This window comes from Sebastes fasciatus, chromosome 23 (genome assembly GCF_043250625.1).
Source record: "Sebastes fasciatus isolate fSebFas1 chromosome 23, fSebFas1.pri, whole genome shotgun sequence".
Lineage (NCBI taxonomy): Eukaryota > Metazoa > Chordata > Actinopteri > Perciformes > Sebastidae > Sebastes > Sebastes fasciatus.
The window spans coordinates 18,480,063-18,507,388 of record NC_133817.1 but is presented as its reverse complement, the minus strand read 5'-3'; the positions used below and the strand labels follow the sequence as shown (position 1 = coordinate 18,507,388).

The window sequence follows — 27,326 nt, the reverse complement described above, 5'->3', positions numbered from 1 at the left end:
ACTCATCTTTAACTCTTGTTTTTCTGTGATTATTGGCTGGTACATTCTGGAAATGGCCTGTTTCAGTGAAGACATCTGCAGGCAAGGTGACATAAAAGTGGTTGAGGATTTAATGAGACTGTTGAGAGGTCGAGGAGTTTAACACTTTAATATGTAGTTTTTATGCCACATGTGGAGAGAAATGGGGATCCACCCAGCGCACGATTTTACGTCTCATTTGATGTCAATATGTGAGAACTGTTTAAAACAGAAACACTCGAAAACATGAAGAAGAATTTGCACGATATATCTGTCAAGATTGACTTTGACCCCGGAGGCAAGAAACTATTAATACACAGTATAGGATTCAGTCCTTAAGTGTTTACTGTGAGGATTTCAATTATCTGCCTTCCTTTCTGCTGGATATAGTGTGTCATTTTGTAACAAAACTCCTCAAACAGTGAAAAAACTCATTACTGCTAATGCGTCTCCTTGGCAGACAGTTTAGCTCACAGGCAGGCACTTTATCAAACAGCGCTGAGGGTGGATGACAGGCAGCATGTCAGAACCCACCTCCGACTAAAACATCCACACAGCCACTTTGCACATTGCTTACAGTAACAGGGTATTAAAAAATAGCCCGGAGCTACATCCAACGTGAGGTTTTATATGCTGCTGTCTTTAAACGTTCTCATCAAAATTGCATAAATTAGTCACAGGAGGGGGAGAATTGTAATACAGATCGGATGTTGCCCCTCAGCGTCACAATTACACCAGAGTTTTATGCTTCATTATATTTTATATTGGTTCTCCTGCTGGTGCACAGCTCTTCTTTTTTTCTTTTTTTTTTCTTAACGTGAGAGTGGATCATATGAACTGGCACGATGGATTTAGTCCCAAGATTAGGAGGGTGATATACTCATTAACATCATCAACCTCTTAGGCATGTGGTGAAGGGGCTGTTTTCTCTCAGATAAGGAACTCAATATGCAAATATGACCCAGGGTCATTTGGTGGACACTTAGGGAATGAAACATTCACACTTTTACAAATAAGTTAAATGATTTTTAATAAGTTTAAAGTATGTTTTTACATTACATTTAGAGGAGTAGGAAGTGACTGATTATTATTATTGTGTGTTGTCTCCATCTAGTGGTGATTAGTGGACAGTACAATAACTAAAAATGAGTGAAAACAGGAAGTGACCAAAATTCCATAATAAACACTAATTCTAATTGTTAGTATGCAAGTGTGTTCCTAATGTAAAATGATAAAATTAAATATACTGAAAGCACTCACTGTGCACATGACAACCACTGGATTATAGCCTTTATAACGGATTTATTGCAGGACTGAATGTATCAGAATGCATTAGTTTGGGCTATCAAATAAACTAATAAATAAATAGAAATAGACTGTGCATTACAATACCCATGCTACCATACTACTTAGTATGCCAGAAAAAGATTTAGCATGACCTAATACATAGTATGTCAAATGCAGTATGCCAAAAATACCAGGATGTCCTACTACATCTGGTTGCATTTTGCAATATGCAAGCCAGCATGCTTAAAATTTCTGGCTATTCTGACCCACAATTCTCTGCACAAGAGGGTCAAAGTTCAAGGCGCAATGTTATGAAGTAGTATGTCCCAACTGTATGCAACAGTACGTACTTTGACAGGGCAGCTGCAGTATGTGATTTGGAACGTAGTCTGAGTGTAAGATGAGTGCTGATGGATGGGCACCATTGTGTCCCACGATGCAATGCACAAAGGAAATGGTCACAGCTGGAGAAAAAAGTCAAACTAATTGTGGATGGTAGCAAAACATTTTCAGAAAATCAAAAGTACAGCGTTAAATATTTCTTTTAAAAAGATTTGTGTGTTCAAAATGGAAATGTGCATCTGTATCTTTTTAACACTGCACCTGATCCTTCTCTAGACAACAGAAGAATGTGGGATAATAATTACGATACTTATTTAGCAAAGAAATGTATTTTGTTATCTTGGAAGATATTCAAATTATTTCTTCTACCAATTATCACAAATCTTACAATGAGAGAAATTAACTCTGGAGAGGCAAAACCGAAGATTTTGGAGCCTATTTATTTCATATTTGTAAAACTTACAGAATCGCAGATTTAAATCCAAATATATTTTGAGTGGGAAAACAAAAAAATTTCAAAATAAAAGTTGCAAAAAGTTTTTAAAAAGAAAAGTACTTTTATTTCTAAAAGTTTTATTTATGGCACAAAACACAAACACTGTTTACACGGTTTTAACATTTAGATTTGTTCGTTTGTTTTATCAATTGCACGTTTTATGCATTTTTTTTCTATTTATTAACACGTCTTATGCTCATTACTTCAACGATAAACCAAAAAGGCTACTAATAATGTATCACAATGATGGGTTACAAAAACTAAAACAAGAAAGCTCCTTCTCTTCTGTTCAAAGTATGTAGAAATACAACAGGACCAACATGTCCCTTGACCTCTAGGGGTCACACTTCATGATCTCTCTGAGGCAGATGGTAGCGTAGCAGGAGGAGTCCAGGTCAAAGTTTAATGTGAGAGTGAGCGAGTCCTGCTTCCCTTCTACTGTTGTGCCGTTCAGCTGCCGGTCACTATTTCTACTGCTGTTTCCTGTCACCTCTCCTCCGCCCTCCATACAGCCTGCTCTCTGCAGCTGGTAGCTGAGGTTGCGTGGTACGGCCAGCAGGTGGCGGTAGCAGCCAGGCAGATTTAGTTTGAGGTTGCTGATTCTGAAGCGACATTCGTCCAGTCCATCCCTGGCCAGTCGCTCCTGGTACCAAGTCGCCATGGCGTTTTCCGGATACTTCACGGTGTTGCCCGGCATCGGTAGCAACACCTGACGGGATAATAAAAACACAACGGTGAGAAAAGTAATTAACAGAAGCATTTAAAGTAGAGGTATATCACTAAACTACATACATGTTCCAGTGTGTACACTCCGTCTTGCTCCTCTTGGTCCGTCACCACATGGATCTGGAGAATCAAAGAAGGAAAAGGTCAGCAGCACTGACGTGGTTTTTGCAAAATGTGACAATATGTAGAGCATATCACTCTGCTTAATAAACCAGCACACATACACATTTAAACCCAGTTGTTTTCATTTGTGTTTGATACATTTCTCTGTGTTCAGCCTTTAGTTTATCTGAGATAAGGTTTTGTTTTTTTAATACCTTTTATAGCAATCAACTCATGAAATAGCACATCCAAAAAATGGCCAACATATTTGCAATTATTACTATTAATTTTGTATTTTATACACACAGTGGTACAAACAGAAGAAGAGAACAAAGAAAGAAAAATAGATAAATGAAAAGAAATAAAATAAAATAATTAAAATTAATAAAGTCAAAATAAAAAAATACAAAAATAAAAGTTAAAATCTTGTATTTATTTTATTTTATATATATTATTTTTTTATTATTATTATTGAGATACAGTTTAAGTCCAAGCTCTCCCCACATGTCACTGTTGTGTGCACTCAAAACTAATTAAATTTTTTCCTCTGCAGGGCTCAGAGTGAGGAGACTGACCTATATCAGCACCTAGTTTCCCTGTGATAGCCAGAGGGCATGAACATACTTAGTCCGGCACAGTGTTCGCTGTAGCAGCAAAAAGATACCTGCATCCCATCCTACATATTAAATCATCTTTTCTTTAACCCTAAAAACAGATCACCCCCTCTCTCTCTCTCTCTCTCTCACCTGCGCCGGGCCGGTCTCTTCAGTGTCCTCCTGCATCCACACCAGGTCTCCTCGCCGGGCGCCGTGGCCCAGAGTAGTCAGCCTGTGTGCCACCGCCTCGTTCCACACTCTGACAAACACATCAGCAGAGTTATCACTATTAAACAATTAAAGCAGTGGGAGCTGATTTTAACTCCCCAAACTGAGTATGACCTTATATATTTAAAAAGAACGCAAATCACTCATTTAAGTCAGAATTTGTTAATTAATTAAAGAGATGGAAGCAGGTGATGCTGGGTTAAACCTAGCTAGCCTTGTGACTCAAATGTAATGAGGCACAGGTAGGGTTAAATCCTAACACTGAATGGCAAAATCAAGCTGTGGAAAGCAAATAATTAATGTTGATCTCCCAGTTTGTGCAATGGAGCTGCTCAATAGCAAACAGTAGAAAGCCACAATATGTTTGTGTTTGACCTTGGCAGGAATCACATAAAAAAAAGGGGTGTTTCTGAGATTGTATTTGCAGCTGTTACCTGCTACAGTAGGCGTGCGGGTAGAAGACTCTCATGCTGTGTGGCAGGCTGAGCCAGGCTTGGGTACAACCATCCGGACCTGTACCGTAGCGGTTCAGGGCCCGGAGCATGAGTCGCTCCCTGGCCTTCGACAACGGCATCAGCGCCAACGACTCCTTAGCGTTATCTGGTTATGAAGAAGTAGGAAAGATGAGGAAGTAAAACACTTAGAGGGGTTCACATTTAGGTCATTTACAACATTTTAATAGAGCCAAAACTCGAAAACGAAAAGGGGCTTTTACAAAATATGATTCAACAAATTCTTTGAAATAAATAGAGGAACTGAGTATTAGCCGGAATACGTCCAGCAAAGGCCTACTCATAGTTCCTCCAAATTCTGCATTGAAGTTCTTGGGAAGCAACTTTCACATCATCTTTAGTCATCTTCAGGAAAAAAACAACTGAAACTAAAGTGGTCAGTGTCGTCCTAGCTCTCACCTGTTTGGAGGAAGTGTCTCTTAGCGTGGCTCTGAGGATCATTGCCGTCATCTGGAGTGAAGAAGAGACGCACGGCGCTCACCTGACACAAACAACACACACGTCACAACACACACTAATAACACGGTACTGTGCAGTCTAGATAGCGCATTAAATTCCTTCTGGAAGTGTTTTCAGGTCTTCGTGCAGTCGTTGGTTACCCACTTTGAGGAACCGGTCGCTGCTCAGTCTCATTTCACAGCATGAAGGGAAGTAACAGCTAGTCATGAACGTAATAACTGTCTGCAACACTCACCATGTCTTCTTTGAGTAATGCCAGGCCTACGCGGTCAGACTGAACGCTCTGCACGCTGCCAAACCTCTGCGGCCCGTAGTAGTTGACAAAACCTCTGGCCTGCAAAGAGCAACAAACCGGATGAACGTGGCGGTAGCCATTGATTTGTGTCTTTGCTAATTTGAAAAGTCATCGGAAGCATATTTCAAGTACTACTGAACAGCAGGAGTGCTTCTCAAATGAATTTGGAAACTATTTGAATGGTTACCTTGACATTCTCCACTGCTTCCTTTACCAGCGCTGCCAGGCAAGTGTGTGTGTCTGCACCCGAGGAGTGTGCGTCACCGGCCCCGTGCGGTCTCAGGTCGCGGACCACCAGGTCAAAGTGGTTCCCCTGGAGTCGACCAAGCCTGAGAGGCTCGCTGACGGAGCGGATCTGAGACAGACGCATCCCTCTCTTCTCGAACTCGGCTGTCTTCTCTTTCAACCTGGTGATAAATAACATGAAAGAAATAAATAGGTGGTTGATTTTTGGCATTCATTTTGAGGGAATTCTAACAACAGTAAAGAACCTTAACATGGCACACTGCTGGAGAAGTTTCAGTGGGTTGTAATCTGCAACCTCAACGCTAGATGCTGCCGAATTCTACACAATGCACCTTTTAAAAGGTGCTAAATACGGGATTGGGAGCATTTCTATTTTCTCTCAACAAAAATGGCGAAAGTGCTGTTCAGAGATAACAGTGTTTATCGAAGGTGAAACCAGAGGGTGGTGCTACACTTCCGCGACTGCGCCTTGCGTTAGAATGGCGTTATCAGCTGTGAACGCTGTATGAAAGCTTTGTCAACAAAGCACGGAGAAGCTCGGCTTACAACACACACAGAGGGAGAGCGACTTCATTCTCTGCTCAGGTAGACATTGCTCCTCTATATCTTTACATAGCAAATAGCTGTTTGCTGCTATATTAATGCTTTGGATATCAAATTTAGCACCTTTAACTAAACATCTTTGGACTGTTGGTCTGAAAAACCAAGACATTTGAATAAATCCCCTTGGACTCTGGGAAAATGGAATAGATATCTGTCACTATCTTGTGACATTTTGCAGACAGCCAATTTATGAATAGTGTAAAAATTCCCAAACCAAAAATCCATGAAAGAAACGCAGCACTACCGTTGAGTCGAGACCTTCTTGACCACCATGGCCTGGTAGGTGATGGCTCTCTTATCCTTGGTCCCGGCGTAGGTGAAATCGGATGGTAGCACCCCAAGAGCGGCCGCCATGTAGCTGATGGCCTCCAGCGTCTCCAGGTTCTCCTTACGCAGAGTGAAAGCTGAAAGAGAGGACACACACACACAGGGGGTGTTTTCATTCTAATGTTAAGTGTTGCTTCAGGGAAATCTGATTAGAAACGCTGACTTACTACATTGTTTCAATTTTAAAAGTTTCCTTCCCTGTGAGGGACCTTCAGTTGGTACAAATATTTACAGATATCAACTGGGGTGTGACTTCGATGAGGTATGCTGGGTCATCCTGTGAGAGTCAACTGACTTAAACAGACTTGGCACATTCACAAACATCAAGAAAATGCCAGTTGGTATGCGTTCAGAGTCTGAACAAATAGGCAGAAAGAACTGAGGGGGAAAGCACATATTGTGTGATATGATTAGTTGAAGTTATTTTATAACAAGAGTGCCAGACTTTGAGCTTCTATAATGTGAATATTTGCTGTTTTTCTTAGTGTTGTATGATCTCATTTTGGATATCTTTGGGTTCTGAACTGTTGGTTGGACTAAATGGGCTATTTTCTGACAAAGATTGTTAGTTTTGATCAAATTCTGCAGCATACCAGTATAAACATCTTCTTCTTTACGTTCCTCCGCTGTTCTTTTCTTTGGCCTCCCTTGCTCTCTCAGCCTAACAGAGATCGCCGTCGTCCCCTGGTCGGTGAAGCTTTTCGTCTCCACCAGTTTGCCAAACCTTCGGCTCAGGAAGTGGTGCACCACCGTCCTGTGCTCCTTGTCGTCGTCGGGTCCGAACGTATAGGACGAGCCTCGCACTTTGGCGTCTATGAACCTGAAGAAGTCCTCCGCTTCGTCCTCTGTGACCAAGTGAGAGAGCTCCCTGTAGTCTGGGTCTTCCCTCACCCTGATCTCGGGCTGAATGGTGACCGTCATGAGGAAGGGGAAGCGGTGTCTGACGGCCCGGTGGACGTTGGCTCTGTGGTGTTTGTCGGCGAAGGATCCGAGAGATAGCTCCTGCTTCGTCGGCTTCTCTTTGAGAGTCAACACAAACTGCTCCAGCTCCTCGCTGACGGACTGGCCTAAAATCACACTTAGATCGAAGCTGCCCGGACTAGGTATGGTGACGTCTTGCCCGCAGTCAGCTTCTGCATCGTCAGTGTCCTGCGAGACCGAGGAGTGATTATTCCACTTACACTCTGCACTGCTTTCATTGTTTTTATCTGAGGAGGCACAGTCTGGTGTGTGGTGTGTGGCTGCTGCTGCTGCTGCTGTGTTAACACGCTGTCCAGAGATGTCTATCTCAGTCACCACAAAGTCTTTGATGAAGTTTTTGATGCTCCCGAGAAAACCTTCGTGGTTTGATATGAAGCACGCGGGGACGTTCACAGCATCACTGTCCTGCTTCATGGTCGCTTCATCCAAAATGCTGCGGAGATGTTTCACTTCACTCCTGTTACTCCTGAAAAGGACAAAGATAAGATAAGATAAGATGAACCTTTGTTAATCCCCAGAGGGAAATTCAGGTGTCAAAGCAACAACATCAGCAAACATCAGCAAATGTAAATAAATCTGGGATAGTTTTGATATTATATTATATTATATTATCATTCTATGATATATGAGTTAATAGAGGAGAAGTGAGAAAGGGGTATAGGGAAATATAAGTTTTACTTCTTCCTACTCCTTTTCGGACACTATTACTCTTGTTTTGTTTGTTATTATTTTGTATCTGTTATTTATTTTATGTTTGAAATAAAGTCTTTCATTCATTCATTCATTCAAAGGTATGCACTTTTAACAAAATGTGTAAGCTGCGTCTAAAGACAAAAACAAGGCATGTGTTTTTATATGGCACAATTCATACACTTAAGGCAATGTTACAGTGCTTTACATGTATTTAAGACAAAAAAATAGACTTTAAAAGAGTAAATCTAATAGAAAATGTACAAAATATACAAAATCAGACACAATAGAGAAGATAAACATAGACATATACATTATACGGTAGTAGAGGATAACAGGGCTTTAAAACCTACCTTTTTAAAAGCAATCAGAGATATGGTGCACCTTACGAAACAATGTCAGGAGGTTTAGAGAGATGATAGATGCTTTATATCTGCTTAAACCTGGCTTACACATGCGAAATAGCTCGTCTATTTACAGAAACATCCGTATCCTACACATGAATCCCACCTCGACAGGGCTGACAGAGAGCTGTAGCTGCTACAACAAAGAAATCAATGCTCATGCCTGTCTTTAAAACGATGATTCACCTTTATTGTGAAGGAATAACGCTAACTTATGACTGTTTGTTTACTCAACGAAGCTACACGCGGTATGTAAACGAGGAGCTGTTGATGTAAACACAACAGCGCTGAGACAATTCAGCCTACTTCCGCGTCATGTGACCGTCATGTGACGTTTCTTAAAGGGACAGACACACAGTCCTGGTTCATTTGTGGAGCACTAAACGTTATTTTAATAGTGATGGAAGTGCTAATAACTATATCATTGGAGGAATAAGAATATCCCAATTAAGTTCAAATAATTAAATGGAATTAGTATGATATATTGTTGTTGTTGTTGTTGTTATTATTGTTGTTGTTATTATTATTATTATTATTACTAATAATAATAGTAATAATAGTAATAATAGCATCATTATTATTATGATTATTATTATTATTTGTATTATTAATTTTATTGTCATTATTATTATTAATAATAATTATAATATTGTTGTTGTTGTTTTTATTATTATCATTATTGTTAACTACTATTATTATTATTAATAACTATTATTATTATTAGAATAGTAATAATGTGAAATATACTGTACATTACAAATACATAAACAAATATGAATAGATTTTATGTCGGTTCAGTCAATATTTTTAATGTATTTGTATTTGTGGAGCACTAAACGTGCTATAAGTGCTAATAACTATATCATTGGAGCAATAAGTTAATATATAATAATCCCAATTAAGTTCAAATAATAAAATGGAATTAGTATGATACGTTGTTGTTATTGTTATTATGATTATGATTATGATTATAATTATATTATAATTATAATTATTGTTGTTGTTTTTATTATCATTATCATTATTGTGAACTATTATTATTATTAACTACTATTATTATTAGAATAGTAATAATATGCAATACACTGTACATTACAAATACATAAACAAATATGCATGGATTAAGTTCAAATAATAAAATGGAATTAGTATGATATGTTATTATCATTATTATTATTATTATTATTATATTATGATATTATTAATAATAACTTATTAACTACTATTATTATTAGAATAGTAATAATAGTGCAATATATATTAAACATACATAAACAAATATGCATAGATTTTATGTCGGTTCAGTCAATATTCCTAATGTATTTTAAGCACACTTTTAAACACAAAGAATATCTTGTCTTATCAAATAAATATCTAGAATAAATCAAACAAATGTAACATGGGGATTTATATGTTTACATATGTGCAATCAACCCAGTAATAGAACCAAATGAATCAGGTGTTTTATATTTGGATTTTGTACTGTCAAAGCAAAAGATAATGTTGAGGTTCACAATTAACCATTAGGGTCCATTTAGTAACTGTTCCTGAGCTTTCATCACCATAAAACATTTGCAGCATACAAAATCCCATTCGTAATCCATTATTGCTTTTATAAAACATCATTGTCATATGACAATTGTTACAAAGACTTGGTGTGTGTGCCATGCGAACTGAAGAGCAGAGGAATTTGATGCAAGTGCTGCAGGGGAGGTTCGTCACCCGGTGGGTGGGAGGGTGGTTTACTGGCACTGCGGGTTGAACTGGATATTTTATACTCTTTTATCCACTTTGTGGTCAGACAACACTCGCAATAAGAACTTGTTTTTGTTCCATGGCATTCATTCTGAGCAAGTTCCTGGAAATAACTCAAGTCAAAATATTTGTCTTGTCTTATCACCTCATACTGCCGCATATATCTATGCACGTAAACTACAGAACCTGAAGCCAGGAAACTGTACACACACACACACACACACTCCCCACACGCAATATAAAAAGGCCTGTTGCCTCATCTTTAACTTAATGTTAATGCCATAGGTTATGAATCTGAAGTGTATCTCTTATAAATGTCTGATTCTCTAACATAGGCCTCCTGTAAGTGAGACCTTGGTGAACACAGACTCCCCCAAAGAGACTTTCTTGGGAGTTTTGAGCAACATATGAGGAATGTGTAACTTTCTCCAAGACAAACACTAATAATCAGCGGATTAGACTACGCCATTGCTCACCTCCCGGGACTACCTAAGAAGGCAATAGGTCATCGGCAACATGTACAAAATAACCACAGTCTGACTGGAATGAAAAAAGAGTGAGAGCGTATTTCTCCAGAGTGAGGGTCCCTTTCCTGACTGTTGAAGGAAATCTGGGCTACATTTCAAGGTTGTAGATCCAGATTAGTTACATAACTTCCTGCAAACATTGGACCCATTGACTCTAAAGTGCACATTGATTAAATTTATAGTGATATCCTAATAGCCTACTGGTGGTGCAGGTTTGGACCAAGGCCCTGTAAGAGTCCCCCGGGAGTGGGGGAGGATTTGCATCTGCTGAGGACTTTAAGGAAACGTTTAAACCATGATGATACCTGCTTCCCAAACATGTGCTGTTGTTGCTGGTGATGTAAGTGTTCTTCTGTATAAGGATTGATTTGACTGCTGAAGAATCCCTCAGAGTGATTCAGCATAAACACACAGCTGCAGTATCAGCTAATCAGCCCCACCGGAACCGAAGTATTCAAAAACAAAGGGAGTTTGGGACTAAACAAAATGCTTATCCCCTCTTCTATCCCAGAAATACAGCACGTACAAAGTCTTTTATATTATGAAGCAGGTTTAAGTGCTATATAAATACTGTGAAAGTATCGAAACGCTCAATCCATGGAGAAATACACATTACGAAACTGTGTCTTTCAAACAAGCCATCAGGATTTCTGTCCATTTGTGATGTCACAAATCTACAGTATATTATAGACCATTACACTGTTTTAAACGTAACACTCTAAATGTGTCCCTGTTTATTTCTTGTTGCACTGTATGCGAATGACATCAGCTGAAAGGAAGTAAACATGGACCCAAACTGTTGCCTAGCAACTCAGTTCCGTTGCCATTCCGTTGAAATGAGCTGAAACGGAGTGTGTCAGACAGGGTAAATACAGGCAGACAGTATGAGGAAAATAAAGTTTTGTTTTTTTAACATTACAGCATGTAAACATGTTCTAGTAGAAACACAAAATAGTGTATGAACCAGAAAAGCATGAGGTATCAATGACAATATGGGACCTTTAAGTTCAAAATTTGCAGTGTGAAATTTTGCAAAAACACACATATATCCCCAAAACATAAGAAAATATTAAGGGAATTGTGTGAAAATTTGTGAAATATGCTTATTGGCTGTCTTGCCAAAAGATGAGAAGATTGATACAACTCACTTACTTTACTACAGTAAATATGAAGTTACAGCCAGCAGCTGCATGGTTCGCTTAGCTTAGCTTAGTTTAGCATAAACACTGGAAACCGAGGGAAACAGCTAGCCGACCTCTGTTTTAAATGTAACAAAATCCATCAACCAGCACCTTTAAAGCTCACTAATAGTTGTTGTTTGTTAAGTTATACTTAAAGGGAAAGTAACAGAAACAAGCAAAACATTTATTTTATTTTACACTGAGAGGATAACAGTAGCAGGAAAGTCTGCTGAAACAATGAAGCCAATTCAATATTTACTCTAAAAACCCTACAACTACGGAGCGTGAATACATAAACTTCCTCTCAATTAAAGGCTGTAGATTTATTTTGTTGCATGTCGTTGATTAATTGCATTTCTACAAAAAATCTCTGGAGCTACATAAGACATTATTCAACTGTTCTCACAGACGTCATGTGTAAAATCAATGGAGGGCCCCTTTAATTACCCAATACAGAGGCTCTGAATGATAACACATGTGATTAGTTGGCTGCTGGACTATTGAACTATTTGTCTTTGCCTGTCTGGAGATTACTGATCATGAGTAATTATTGTGTTGTTCATCATGCTGATGTGGCGTTCAGTATCTCAATCAGCTTTGTGACAAAAGAATCTTTCTAAAGTGGCAATCTTGAAGATTTTCATTTAAATAAGTGTCTGTTAAGTCACTGTCTATCGCCAAATGAGGTAACACAATGGTGATTGAGCCCACTGGTGAAAGTATTGCAATATTTATATATTTGCAGTATTATGAAATGGGCGTCTGTTGTGGCATTCCTGGAAAATTACAGTTTTTCTCCATTGCATACACAAAAAAAGGAACTATGCACACAATACTGGAAAAATTGAAGCTCATAAACATAGAAATATATTTTTTCTACTCTATTTCTATGCTCATGTATCACCAAAAAGACTCCAGATTGCTAAACTCTGAACACAATTATATTGTTTTCACTCAAATAGTTTTCTAAATCAACCAGGACTGAAATCTTAAGGATTGCCACATGTCATCATTTGACATTATAGGAACAGGAAAAGGAATAATTGTTCATGGGAGCTAGACAGAGAAGTGAAAAAGGACTAATACACGGAAAATATCAATTGGTCAACCGCTGAAAGTCACATGTGAAACCCTGTTTAGGACTTTAGACACATCATTCACACATGGACTTTTCTCCGCCAACAAGATTCTCTCATGATACTGATCTGTATCATCCTTCACTCTTCTATTTCCTTAAGTATTCCCACATATTCTCAAAATGTTGCTCCACGAGAATCAATGTGCATCATTTATCTTTTAGAGAACAGAATTGGTCCAAACATCTCCAGTAAAATAAAGGCTTTTTTGGCTCTTTGCCTGCTTCCACCCACCACCGACATCCTCTGCGCCACAGAATGTCTCTGTGCATTCATGTCCTGCAGATGTGTGACTGCATGCCAACATACACATGCGTGTGTGCCAAATGATTTTATGGATGCGCACTGGTGACTGAAACAGTTGGAAGCATGGGGCACTGAGGAAGCTTTAGGTTTGGATATGGATGTTTGTATTGGTGTGTGTGTCTGTGTGTGTGTGTGTGTTCATCATGCTCTCCAGATGTTTCTATGCTCCATCAGGAAATGCTCCACTCTGGATCTGCTTGAACAATTGAAATTCTTCTGCAAGGACTCCAGGGAGCAATAATGTTGCAGCAATGTGCAGATGGATGGATTGATGGATGGATGGTTGGATGGATGGATAGATGGATGGGTAGATGGTGTGAGTGTGTGTTCGTATGTGTGTGTGTGTGTGGTTCTCTGATGGGAAGTCATGTGATGCAGCAGCCTCTCACTAGTTCCTTTGTTCGTTCAAGACAACAGCAGACAAAAAGTGCTTTATTAGGGGACTGAGCTGACGGCAAGTTCACTAGAAAACAAATAGAAAAATAAGAATTTAATGCCCCCCCCTTTATGTTTCGACTTTCTCACTTTCACTGCTAACATTGTGACCAGTGGTTACTCTTCTTCACCGTACTGTGCTGAAGTCAGCACAAGAAAGCTCGTCCAAATTGATGTTTTCCTGTTGATTAAAAGGGGGGGGAAAAACACGTGTGTCCGGGGTAAACGGCCAAGTTTTTATTTGAGGCGTCTTTACAGTGAGGGAATGACAGTAATGCCAAAATTAAAAAAAAAAACGTTTGGCTCAACTTGCCCCTGATGAGCCAAGGGAGAGAATAAGTTTAGCCATATCAGTATGCCTGGTCCATCAATCATACCTGTCTATCACTAGGTTATCAAAGAACTCCCCCACATTGTGCCTTTAAATTCAGTGGCTCTTCAGAGAGAGGTCGCTTCACAAGGGCGGCATGACAGATGGTGACCCTAAAACGAGAACCAAGCACGTCCTAGAAAGGGTTAAAAGTTGATTAATGATATTTTTATTTTTGTCCTTAATTGAATCCCTGCAGTTTGAGATTCACATAACAAGTTGAAGCTCTAATCTAATTATATATAATTAGGAATGGCTCAACTTCCCTGAGGCTTTTTTGGCTCAAATTACCCCACACCCCCGCCAATTTAACAATCTTATATCATCCAGCAGTTCAGAGCATGTGTGACATTTTTTCCAAACTTGTCCGTAACTGTTCAGACACGAGAATCACGACTCCTTGAACATAAAAACAAATCAATTTGAATCACTAAAATGTGCTCACCACTTGTCATATGGAACCTCTCTCCATCACTAAAACGAGTGACGATTCAAAAATGTGTGGTCAGATGACCAATTTTGTCTATAGGGGTGTCTCATCTTATACCCACTGGTTCAAATCGCCCCGCTCTCCCCTATACCATATCCACCATTGTGTGTTCATGATTATGTTGCTGCAATGCAAGTATACACATGTCCAACCATAGCTGATGATGAATGTGTTCCATGGGGGGGTCATCATAACCACAGTAATGTGGTTGCATGTATTATTAAAAATAAAAACACATTTCTGCTAAATACTTACACACGCATTTATTTATTTTACATGGAGCCATGTGTAAACCCTCCAGATTTCATCCATGAATTCTTCACTTTACAAAAAGACCTGAGGTAACAGACCGGGCAGCTGATTCTGGCCACAAGAGACCCTCAGAGAAGGAAAAAAAACCCATTATCAACCATTTCTGTATGATGTATTTTAATGCATACATAAAAAGGAAACACTTAGTTTGTTTTACGTTAGGCATTTTAAACCTTCCGTATCCATCTGCTGGGAAGCTTTAAGCAAGTTAATATTAATATTTGAGTTGTCGTCTGTGTGGATTTCACTGAACATGTGTGAACAATATGTTTCACAAAAATGATATTAATTATTACCCCCCACCTCTTCAACTCCACCCCCCCCACACACACACACACACACACATGGCCAGCCCCCTTTCAGCAGCACAACATGGGGCTTTCCTTCCTCTCCTCTGTACGCCCATGCACAAACACCAAGGTGCTGCGGGCAACAAGAAGAGCACTTTCTCTTTCTCTCTCTGTAGCATGTGGATTTCTATTATAGGACAACTTTAAACTGCATGAAGGCTACATATATTGCAACACAATGGGGAAAGTGAACGCCTGTCTGAAGCGGAGTTACATTATCGTGATAAGTTTGATCGCGGTAAGTGTGTTTTTTTCTTTTTGCTGCTGCAGAAAAAAAAGTCCAGTCAAATTAAAACCAGAGGCACAAAGCCAGGGTCAGTAAATGCAGATTATCCCTCCGTGAAATGATACATAAAACAGCTTCTTCTGTATCAGATGCTCGAGTATGACTTGCAGATTTGCAAATCTGCAAGTCGATTGTTTCACTTCAGTTGTTTTCAGTGCAACTTATTCAAGATTTATTTGTTATTTAGCCTTAATTTTTGGTTCCAAGTCTATTAGAAACCAGAGGATTTGTTTATGAACATGTTACTGTTTATTTTGAAAAATCCATTCTTGGGGGAGAAAGTGAACCCCTAGTGGATGAAATTGGAAAATGGATATGATGTTGTTGTGAATAACAAAAGAAATCCCTTCAGGGCATAATACAACAAATTAAAAATATTAGTCCTATAAATAATGCTTCAGCAGTTTTGTAATAGCTAATAAAATCCCCTTTAGATAAAACACCTGTCCATATGGTGTTTATAGGGACTTGGTTTATGTGATTGCTTACTCACTAATATGAGTATAATAAAGCAATTATTGTATTAATCTAAGTATAATGTTTTCACGGCAAGCATGCAACCACATTATTTTCATTATTGTAATTATATATTCATATTTTTTTATGTAATTGTTTTCTATTAAGTTTCTTAATTAATTGCTTCATTGTTTGCTCATTGTTTTGCTGTATTTGTAGCACAAATCTTAAAGATATTCTTGGGTCATTTATCAACCAAAGTTAAAAAAATAAAAAATAAACTAGAACAAGAAACAAAAAAATTAATAAATAAGACTTTTAATTCAGTTTTTAATCTCCTCCTCCTTCCTTCTCATCTTCCTCATCCTTTCTTCCATGCTTCACAGGCTAGACTGGATTGTGCAACATGTGGTTTTGCTTTGTTTGTGTGTCCCTATTAGGGCAGTTAGGAAACAGCAGTTCAATCTCTGTCTGTCCATTATGCTCCCCTCCAGGCACACTGAGGAGTTTTGATGCTTTCCGTGACTCTTTCTCTCCTTCGGAAACCCCCCATCAGAAACTCATCTGCAGGCACACTTTGACTCTCACAAAACACACATAATGTTCTGAGGCAAATTATAGGTCAATCACTGGCATAGGCGATGCACACTGCAATGTAAAAAACATTCCCCTGACTAAAATATGTCATGTTATTCTCCACAACCATCTGGCGAACCCCAGAAATGACCTGGGGACTCCCAGGTTGAGAACCACTGCTCTATAGACCTAACAGACAGTTGCTTTACATTAAGGACTAGAAGGGCTCCTATGCTTTAAGAAGACAAGGAGAGTACTCCTTTCTTTTTCAATTATTACGCTATGCGCTGCATTTATTGCATTATTCCACTTTTTTTTGCTTAATTTATAATGTAATAATGTTCTCATAATGTAATACCGTACTAGGCTACACGTGTCCACTCTGGCGGATGATGAATGGTCATATGGTCATCATAACAACAGTAATGTGGCTAAATGTGGTCCTGACAACCTCTTAATTTGACTTGAGTGCTGGTTTATCATGCTTCTCTATTCCTGGCCTTGACAGCGATGACTAATGAAGTGTGTTGCTGCTGTTGCAGATCATCAGTGCCCTGCTGTTGGCAGCCACTCTGTTCAGCCACGGATACTTCCACGAAGATGAAGAGGTAACACGTTGCATTTTACAATAACCATGTTACAAACTTGTTCCAGGGATCCATTAGCAGAGCAAAACAATAAAGTGTCTGATGTATTTCACAGGCAACTTGTTTCCATTCAATTCTGTACAGCAAAGTCCAAAGCTGTAGGCCTAGAGCCTGCATTAGAAAATGGTCAGCAACATTTGTATGAGGGCTGTCAATCCATTAAAATACTTAATCGCGATTAATCACATGATTGTCCATAGTTAATCACGATTAATCACAAATTAATCACAGATCTTTTATCTCTTCAAAATGTACCTTAAGGGAGATTTGTCAAGTATTTAATATTCTTATCAACATGGGAGTTGGCAAATATACTGCTTTATGCAAATGTATGTGTATATTTATTATTATAAATCAATTAACAACACAAAACAATGACAATTGTTGTCCAGAAACCCTCACAGGTACTGTATTTAGCATAAAAAAATATGCTCATATCAAAACAAGGCAAACTGCAGCCCAACAGGCAACAACAGCTGTCAGTGTGTCAGTGTGCTGACTTGACTATAACTTGCCCCAAACTGCATGTGATTATCATAAAATGAACATGTCTGTAAAGGGGAGACTCGTGGGTACCCAGAGAACCCATTTTCATTCACGTATCTTGAGGTCAGAGGTCAAGGGACCCCTTTGAAAATGGCCATGCCAGTTTTTCCTCGCCATAATTTAGCGTAAGTTTGGAGCCTTATTTAACCTCCTTTGAGACAAGCTAGTATGACATGGTTGGTAGCAATGGATTGATGGATCTAGCTTTAAAACTGAGACCGCTACAACCTAAAAATCACAAGTTGCGTTAATGCGTTAAAGAAATTAGTGGCGTTAAAACGAAATTGCGTTAACGCGTTATCGCGTTAACTTTGACAGCAGTAATAAGTATGAATAATTCAATTGAGAGCTTGAACTTGCAAAAACACCGGTCATTTAACTAATGGCTATCGTTTTGTATGAGTTAAGTTAGCTCCTTCTCATTTTCTTTCTAATTTGTATTGCTGCTTTTTAGCGCTTTGTGCAAACACGTAATACCAGACTCAGTTACTGAATGGTGACTTGTCAAACTCAATTTTTTTTCCTATTGAAAGCTTCATTCAAGAACACCACACAACTCAAAACACACAGTCAACACTCTAAAAGAAAGGGTTGAAGTCCAGCTTTGAGTGTTTGTATACTATTCCAGCTTATCTAATAGATGAAGACGGTTTCCTTTAAAGACATCTATCTTTGTTTCCTCTAAAGATATCTATCTTTCTAGAAATGATCAACTGAACATTCAACATTTATTTTATATAAAATTGCAATCTGTGTAGAAACTGCCATGGTTAACCTCAAGAGCTAAAGGCAACAATTGGGACACTTGAGCAGCGTGCATGCACGCTGCATCAGGGCATTGAACTCAGGTTTCTTTCCCAGCTCACCGAGCCTGCTGACCTGCTTGTTCTCTGTTTGTTCTCTCCACAGATAGAGAAGATGCTCGCAGGCCTTCATGCCATGTATATTATCTCCATCATAACTCTGGTCTTGACCATCGTTGGTGTGTATGGTGCCTGCAAAGGGAAGAAGTGGGCGCTTATATTGGTGGGTAAATGAAAAAACACACTTGTATTGTTATTAGTAGTAGTAATACATGTAATCTTTTCCCAGAATCATATTGCTCATGTCTGTATATGTGTCTGTGTGTCTCAGTTTGTAGTTGGAATGATCCTGAGCAGTCTGTTCATGATTGCATGTGAAATTCAAGGACTGGCTGTGCGACCAGAGGTATTATTGACTCTCAAATGCGTTGGCCTTTTGTGACATTTCCTTTAGACTCAGTACAAAACAGACATATATATGGACTATAGCTAGCTGGCTGCATCAAAACTGCATTCCCGATTAATCAAATACAGAAACATAAACCGGAAAAGGTTCTTAGGCTATTGCTTTTATATTAAAGAGGACCTATCGTGCTCATTTTCAGGTGCATACTTGTATTTTGGGTTTCTACTAGAACATGTTTACATGCTTTAATGTTCAAAAAAGGCTTTATTTTTCTCATACCGGCTGTGTGCTGCAGCACCTCTTTTCATCCTCTGTCTGAAACGCTCTGTTTGAGCTCCTGCTCCGCCTCCCCAAAAGCCCAGTCTCCTCTGATTGGTCAGCTGGCCCACTCTGTTGTGATTGATCAACCGAACCAAAGTCTTCGGACTCCGCTCCAGCTCCGCTCTAACTAGCTTTGTTTGAGGGCTTGCTAAACTAGCCGCTAGGCAGGTATTATGCAAATGTATTACTGAGTGACATCACTATGTTACAGAAGAAAAGCCGGGACGTCAAGCAAGGTGTTTCAGGCAGTTCAGGAGCAGTGTTTCTTTGGGGGAGAGTAACTCCCTTTGGCGTGGACTTTGGGCTTTGTAACTTTGCAGACCTTTTACATGTACAAAAAAACTATATAACACACTAAAGGAAAGGGAAGAAGCACAAAAGCATAATAGGTCCTCTTTAAGTTTCTTGAAATATTTTAGGCTACTTCCAGACAGTAGTAAAGATCAGTTGACAGTTAGCTCAACACCACCCCACTTAGTCACTAGTCAAGCTTTCCATTCTCGCATAGCACATATGCTGTTTACAGTTATAATTGTGGCAGATTAACCCTTCGAAATTTGTAGACGTTTTTTGAAACAATGGGTAACGAGAAGTAAACAAAAGCAGCGATACATCGCCAGAAACATTAGCAAATCTCAAGAACGGCAGTAGTGTAGCAAAAGTCACGTGTTCACTCATTAATGAAAGGCCATTTACATTTTTTTTTTTTGGGTACATATTTTCAGATTATTTTACACACAGATGTAGGATAATGCACATTTAGAGATTAGTGCACACGCTCACAAATCTGAGTATGCACATACCTTTAAACATGCACTATCTACCTTTTAACATGCACTATCTGCAACCATCTTGGACTCTAACCGCTGGCGCACTTTACACTTACTTACACTATACATCCTATATACCACTTTATAGACTGCACATATGTACATATTACATTTATTTATTGCAAATACTACATTTATTTATTTATTTATTGACAGACTGCATACACTATGTTCACCCATTCACTCTGTATCTTTTATATCTCTATTATTGTTTTTATAATTTTTGTATACCTTTACCTCTCCTGTGTTTCACTCTGTTTGCTGATGTTGCTGCTTTGACACCTGAATTTCCCTCAGGGGATTAATAAAGGTTCATCTTATCTCATCGTATCTTACAAAGTGAGAGACAGTTTCACAACTCTCCACACACATTTTCAAATAATATTGCTACAGTAACACCCCCATAGATATAGGTTATCATAGCTACAGGCAGCCAGCTGTGTGCAGTTTATGTTAGAGCCGATAAACACAACGTTTAATCCATTCCTTACACTTTTGCTTTTGTGTTTTTGGTTTTGGAAAAGCAATAAAAAAGACAACATGGCTGCTTATAGGATCTGGTTTTGACCGAATACATTTTGTGAATCACAAATGGGCCTGCAAATAACATTTTCAAATTTGTTTAATATTGTTTCTATTACTTTGTTTTTGTCGTGCAGGAGGCTGAAGAACTGAAGAGGCAATACCTAAATATGCTGCCGCTGAATAATGCTAGTGAGATTCTTATAGACAGCATCAAGGATGCTCAGATGGATGTAGGTAACCTTGTGTGTGTGTGTTTGAGTTCCTGCATGCTTTCAAGTTCTAGCATATTTATTTTGTCTCATCTATATTATAATCGCATGCACATGCTAGTGTATTGCATTAATTAGCCTCTTCCTTCCATCTTTCCTCTCAGTTGCAGTGTTGTGGTCTGGATGAGGGCTACCTGGATTGGGGCTACAACATCCCAGAGTCCTGCCTGTGCATTGAAGAGTCTACGAATCCATGTGTGAGTGTGAACGCTACTCAATTTCTGCACAAAACTCTTGTGTACCAAGACCATGAAAAAACGCCAAAAAAATGCCGTGAAAGTGCCCACTTGGATGCCCCTACAGTAGATAAATAATGATAAAGTGTCCTCTAGGGTGACCTTCCAATGGAGAAAACATGATAAAGTGCCCTGGGTGCACTTCCAGTGGAGAAAGTGTGATTAGAGTGCCCTTAAATGGAGAAAACGTGATGAAGTGCCCTCTAGAGTACCCTTAAATAATTAAAACATAATGAAGTGCCTTCTAGAGTGCCCTTCCTGTAGAGAAAACACGATGAGTTGCCCTCTAGAGTGCCCTTAAGTGGAGAAAACATGATGAAGTGCCCTCTAGAGTGCCCTTCCTGTAGAGAAAACATGATAAATTGCCCTCTAGAGTGCCCTTAAATGGAGAAAACACAATGAGTTGCCCTCTAGAGTGCCCTTAAATGGAGAAAACGTGATGAATTGCCCTCTAGAGTGCCCTTAAATTGAGAAAACATGATAAATTGCCCTCTAGAATGCCCTCAAATTGAGAAAACGTGATAAATTGCCCTCTAGAGTGCCCTTAAATTGAGAAAACATGATAAATTGCCCTCTAAAGTGCTCTTAGATGGAGAAAACACAATGAAGTTCCCTCCAGAGTGCCCTTCCTGTAGAGAAAACATGATGAATTGCGCTCCAGAGTGCCCTTAAATGGAGAAAACATGATGACGTTTCCTCTAGGGTGCCCTTAAATGGAGAAAACGTGAGGAAGTTCCCTCTAGACTGCCCTTCCAGTAGAGAAAACATGATGCGATGCGGTGCCATTTTGGCCGCCCTACATGCTAGAAAACGTTCTGTGCACTGGTGCCCCGCAGCATGCAGCTGGTCCCCTTTAATTTGTTTTGCCCTAGGCCCTCAGACAGCCTGAGTCTGCCACTGACCAAGGCCCATTGATGTTTTCCTTGGTAAAGCTCAAAGAATACAGAGTATCATTGTGTATCAATTACAGTTTAACATGGCGAGAAAGTCAAAAAATGGCCTGTTATTTTCATCTGTAGGGCCACTATGGGGTTGACATTTGTGGTTCCGAGTGGAACGTCTCAAAAACCTTCGGATTTATTGCCTTGAAATCTAGTACACACATTAATGTTCCCCTCAGGATAAACTGTAGTAACTCTTGTGAGCCCTGATTCATGTCTGTGTGTTCTAGGTGGCAGCTCCTAGAGACAGCAGTCTGTTTGCGCACACGACCGACTACCAGCCCGTCATGATTTATAAAGAGGTAATAAGAGCATTCTATTTAAGATAATCATTTCTACATTTACAGGTGGATGTTACTGTGTTAACCGATGCCACCGTGAAATCTCAATTACAACGACAATGCAAGAAAAAGCTCCATTTATACTTAGTGAATATACGAGACCAGTGTGTGCGCATAAAACAACAGTACAATGTTGAATTTCATGAGACAGCTATTAAAGGGACTGTTTGTAAGAATCAGAAATTGGTTTTAAGAGCGACACCTGTGGCCGTTAAGTCAACGAAAGTCAGCGTCCTGTTGCTCGCGCTCGCCCGTGTGCACGCGCTAACTGAATGTGAGCGAGCATCCGTCAAAAAAAGTGAGGCGAAACACATCAGCGACTCATCACCAACACTGTTTTGCAAGACGGGCTTCACTAAATATAACTTTGCGGTTTTGGTGCTTCTGTGTAGTTTGTGTTGGAGTCTGAGTCTGAACAGCGTAGCCACACGCGAGCGCGCATGGGACACCGACCCGGATTGATTTATACGTGTAAGAAGTTACAAACAGTCCCTTTAAAAAAACATTAATTGATCATGAAGATTCTGAATTTTGTTATGGTTAGATAAAAGTTGACCTCTGTTTTGGAATACAGCGAAAGAGAACAGATTTTACATTCATCGTTAGCTAAAAAAAAAAAAGTGTAAAAATAATTTTGCATTTTTCCTCTAGCAGTTGAACTTGTGACATCAACCGGGGAACTGAAACAGATAATCTCATGAATTGCAGCATTGTTTTTTTTCTGTTTAAGTCACATTAGCATCTGGTCTAGTGAAGCAGCTGTTCTGTGTTGCTGCATGGGGCTGTCTCTGTTTACAAAGCCTCCTAATACGAAGGGAGGGTAATTAAATCCGAATAGATTCTAAGAATTGTTATTTTTAACAAAGTTCCTTACTTTTTGAGCCCCTTAAATGAAACAATGCACAGTTGGAAAGTTACATTGATTGATCTGCTCTCTTGTTTCAGCCATGCCTTACATACTTGGTTGAGCATGAGATGATGGCCATAAATGCTGCATTGGGCGCAATGCTGGGAATCACATTATTCTGGGTATGTACTGTGAGTCTATATGTGTCTATCATATCTGCCTCCATATTTATCTACTCTTACTTCACAATCACTTGATCTTCATTTTTACACCAGTACTTTTCCAGCTCTCTCCTCATGGTGTGCATATATCTGTGAAATAAGACAACCCAGTCAGTTTTTGTGTGCTGTCTAGATCAGAAAACATGTGATTCAACAAACTATTCAGATTTGGCTCTCCTTCCTGTATGTCACATGCAGGCTCATTAGAATATATCGCTCACAGCTTGTGAACTACCTTTGCAAAGGTGCACCGTATTTTTTCTCGGTAGCCAATCAGAGCAGACTGGGCTTTTTCAGGAGGTGGGCTTAAAGAGACAGGTGCTAAAACGGACCGTTTCAGACAGAGAGTGAATATATGTCAATTTATTTTCAGACACACAGTATGAGAAAAAAATGTTTTTTGAACATTAAAGCACGAAAACATGTTCTAGTAGAAAACCTCAAATTAGGGCTGTCAACCGATTAAAATATTTCATTGTGATTAATTACATGATTGTCCATAGTTAATCGTGAGTAATTGCAAATTAATCACACATTGTTTTATCTGTTTAAAATGTACCCTAAAGGGAGATTTAAGTATCAAGTCAAGTATTGAATACTCTTATCAACATGGGAGTGGGCAAATAAGCTTGCTTTATGCAAATGTATGTATATATTTATTATTGGAAAACAATTAACTACAAAAAACAATGACAAATATTGTCCAGAAACCCTCACAGGTACTGCATTTAGCATCAAAAATATGCTCAAATCATAACACGGCAAACCACAGCCCAACAGGCAACAACATCTGTCACTGGTCAGTGTGCTGACTTGACTATGACTTGCCCCAAACTGCATGTGATTATCATAAAGTGGGCATGTCTGTAAAGGGGAGACTCGTGGGTACCCATAGAACCCATTTTCTTTCACATATCTGGAGGTCAGAGGTCAAGGGACCCCTTTGAAAATGCCAGTTTTTCCTCGCCAACATTTAGCCTAAGCTTGGAGCGTTGTTGCCTCTTTCACGACAAGCTAGTATGACACGGTACTCAAAATACAAGTCAGAACCTGAAAATAAGCATGATATGTCCCCTTTAATTCAAAGCCTCCATTTTGTCCTTTTAATTGGACCACTTAACTTTAAAGCCCTTATTAACCATGATTCACAGCTATTGACAATACCTTGTCTGATGTAGCTCTTCTGGAGCTTTTGATTATATTAGGGAGTTTTCTTGCCCAGTTGTCACGACACTGCACTTCTCTTCCACTAAAGCCTCGGAACATCCACACAGGTGTTTTCAGTTAATCTGGCTGATTAGACCTCTGCTCAGGTCGAAGGTGTGTCGGCGCTTTGATGGGAATTTATCAGGTCACAAATCTTCATCTACCAATAAGAATGATAGAGGTGTATTTTGTCCCGCTCTAACAGGTTCAACAACACTAAGAGACTCAGGACGCCCACACAGTCCTGAGCAGAGGTCTAATTAACCAGATTAACTGAAAGCACATGTGTGGGTGTTCAGAAGCTTTTAAAGTGGAGGTTCAAAGTTCATTCTTGATCTCGGAAACAGCAACTGGCAAAACAACCTCACCTCTATTAGCTGTTCTGAATCTTTTGGACTATTTTAATTCAAAGTATTTGTGTTTCCTTAAGGGACTGGGCAGATATTATTAGGGTGGTTAGTGCAGCTGAACCTTAAGGTTCACTTTTTAAAAAGGCCCAAAGGCCATCCCCAGTTTGAGTCAACACTTTCAATGGACTGTTTTGTTAGAAAAAAAAAACATAACACCCTCCCCACTAGTATCTCAAAATAATATAACCATGTTGAATTGGTATAACTCATTCAATCATGAATTGGTGGTATGCAGGCTGCCCTATGTTATTGATGAAGGGCTGGATGAAATCTGGAAGGAATACCTCCACAAATAAAAGAAATGAAATATAAATCTGGGGTAAATCTCTCTAGTTAATCAAAAAATGCCTGACTATCCTGCCTTCAGCAAAAACAAAGAACACATAACCGTCCCACATAAGTAGGAAAAGCACAGCATGTGTTACCAATAACTTTAATGATGGCTCTGTCACTAAATGGAATTCAGACATCGTTGATTTGATTCTTTTCACCTGTGCTCTCCTGACTGTGACATGTCAACATGTCTTCTGTGATCTGTCATTTGCTGCCCCCTTCAGTCTGTTTCTAAAATTGCAGCTCTAAAAACAAAATGTATCCAGAAAGGATGAAACAAACAAAAAAAGAGGAATACTGTAGGAAGTAAAGAAAGAACCGTCTCTGTTTCTCCGTCCTGTAGATATTGTCGGTGGTGATGTGTGTCGTCATCTTGTGTCAGCTGAGTCAGAAGGAGGATACCCCCATAGTGGTCTACAGTCCAGAGGCAAAGGCAGGAAACTACACCCATCTGGCAGATGCTGCAGACTACACCTGAATGGTGCAAGGACACATAGTGTTTTTAGGATGTTTGAATATATCAGAAGTCGCCTCCAACAGGTGAAGTTGCATGAACAACTTGTACATTGTTTTTTTTATTTCTTAAATGTATTTGTTTGGGTAGTATGTACTGTATTTGTTTGTTTTTGCCCTTTAAACCATGAAAGAAGAATATTTTCTTCGTGATATACACACATGTACATGAGCCTCATATTAAGTCTGAGACCTACTATACACCACTCTGCTACATAAAAGAGGATATACAGACATTCTGTAGCATTAATTGTATATCCAGCGCATCTCCTTCCACGGGCTTCAACGGGCATGAACTACGGGAGAGAATACATTTAAAGTGGTATTTTTATCCCAGATTAGAATAGTAATTTAGCACATTTAATCTGAGATGTAAGGCCGTGCAAGCAGCAAAATGAGGCATATTGTAAAATATGGAAATAGAGTAAATAATGAGATGGTGAAAGAAAATGTGGTTTAAAAAAAGCACTGATGAAGATATGACTGCAAAAATATTTACATTATGGAGCTTTAAGAAGTGTAATAAGTAGCTTTCTGTTATCTTCTGTATCATATTTTGCCAAACTTTTTGTAAACTTTATTTCATTTTTATATGTTTTCTATTTTTAAATTACATTTTGATTAAAGAAGCTACTGGAGCACTTACACAGTTGTATAGTACCGTTTTATATAATAGGATGTCATTGGTACATATTGGTATTGCATGACAGAGTATTTCCAGGATCAGATGCTTCGGTTCATGGCAGGAGGAGACGGGAATACAGATGAAGGTGCAACTAATAAACTGTGTTTTACATGTTTTGAGTGCCAAAGAAGCAAATCCAAAGTCCTATAGCAGAGCTGTGTCTCAGCCTCCTGTCATTGCCTTATCCCCTGCATTAAAAAAGGAGAATGTACAGGAAAGTTCAGGGTGCTTATCCTTGTAAGATGTCAACTGTGTGACCTTATACTGGCTAACAGCTGCAAAATAGATTTTTGTCTGTTTGTTTCCTGGTTTGTATTTGTGGAAACGTGTGACTTGAAGTACACCACACAAGTAAACATTTTTTTTTGTAAAACATAATTGTGGCTAAATACTGTATATTGTCATTAAAAGGACGTGTTGAGTGATCCAATATCCACTGTCTATTTTAAGAGGAAAGGATGTGTATCTTCAAAGTAAAGCAAGTAATGCTGAAATCAGGTTAGTAGGCTAGTTCTGTACTGTTAGCTAATGAGCTACTTCCCCGATCAGTCTAACGCAGTGGCTTTCAAAGTGGAGGGTTTCAGGGCAGCCAATTAGACAGTTGTCAGTCTATTAATTAGCCATTATCAGTCACTATAAACCCCATAGATGTGGGTCAGTAGGGGCCTACTACACCTACTAGTAGGTTTTATCATCTATTCACATGGTAGATCACCGTAAAAAAGGTATAAAAGAACACAACAGCGACCTCTAG

At 39.1% G+C, this 27,326-nt stretch overlaps 2 protein-coding genes across 2 annotated transcripts; one reads left to right on the top strand and one right to left on the bottom strand.

Moving 5' to 3' along the window:
* Positions 1-2,184: 2,184 nt before the first annotated feature.
* On the bottom strand, positions 2,185-8,642 carry pus7l (pseudouridine synthase 7 like). Its single transcript, XM_074625242.1, has 10 exons — positions 8,262-8,642; positions 6,831-7,684; positions 6,155-6,314; positions 5,249-5,468; positions 5,002-5,100; positions 4,707-4,788; positions 4,230-4,395; positions 3,718-3,826; positions 2,936-2,989; positions 2,185-2,852 (listed from the first exon to the last, which is right to left on the bottom strand). The coding sequence occupies exons 2-10, from the start codon at positions 7,630-7,632 to the stop codon at positions 2,478-2,480; spliced, it is 2,067 nt and encodes a 688-aa protein (XP_074481343.1). The 5' UTR covers positions 7,633-7,684; positions 8,262-8,642; the 3' UTR covers positions 2,185-2,477.
* A 6,560-nt stretch (positions 8,643-15,202) lies between these two features.
* LOC141762235 (tetraspanin-8-like) lies at positions 15,203-26,928 on the top strand. Its single transcript, XM_074626250.1, has 9 exons — positions 15,203-15,412; positions 17,035-17,100; positions 18,595-18,711; positions 18,820-18,894; positions 20,705-20,800; positions 20,944-21,036; positions 22,247-22,318; positions 23,303-23,386; positions 25,718-26,928. Exons 1-9 carry the CDS (start codon positions 15,353-15,355, stop codon positions 25,850-25,852), a joined length of 798 nt encoding a protein of 265 aa, XP_074482351.1. The 5' UTR covers positions 15,203-15,352; the 3' UTR covers positions 25,853-26,928.
* The last annotated feature ends 398 nt before the right edge of the window (positions 26,929-27,326 follow it).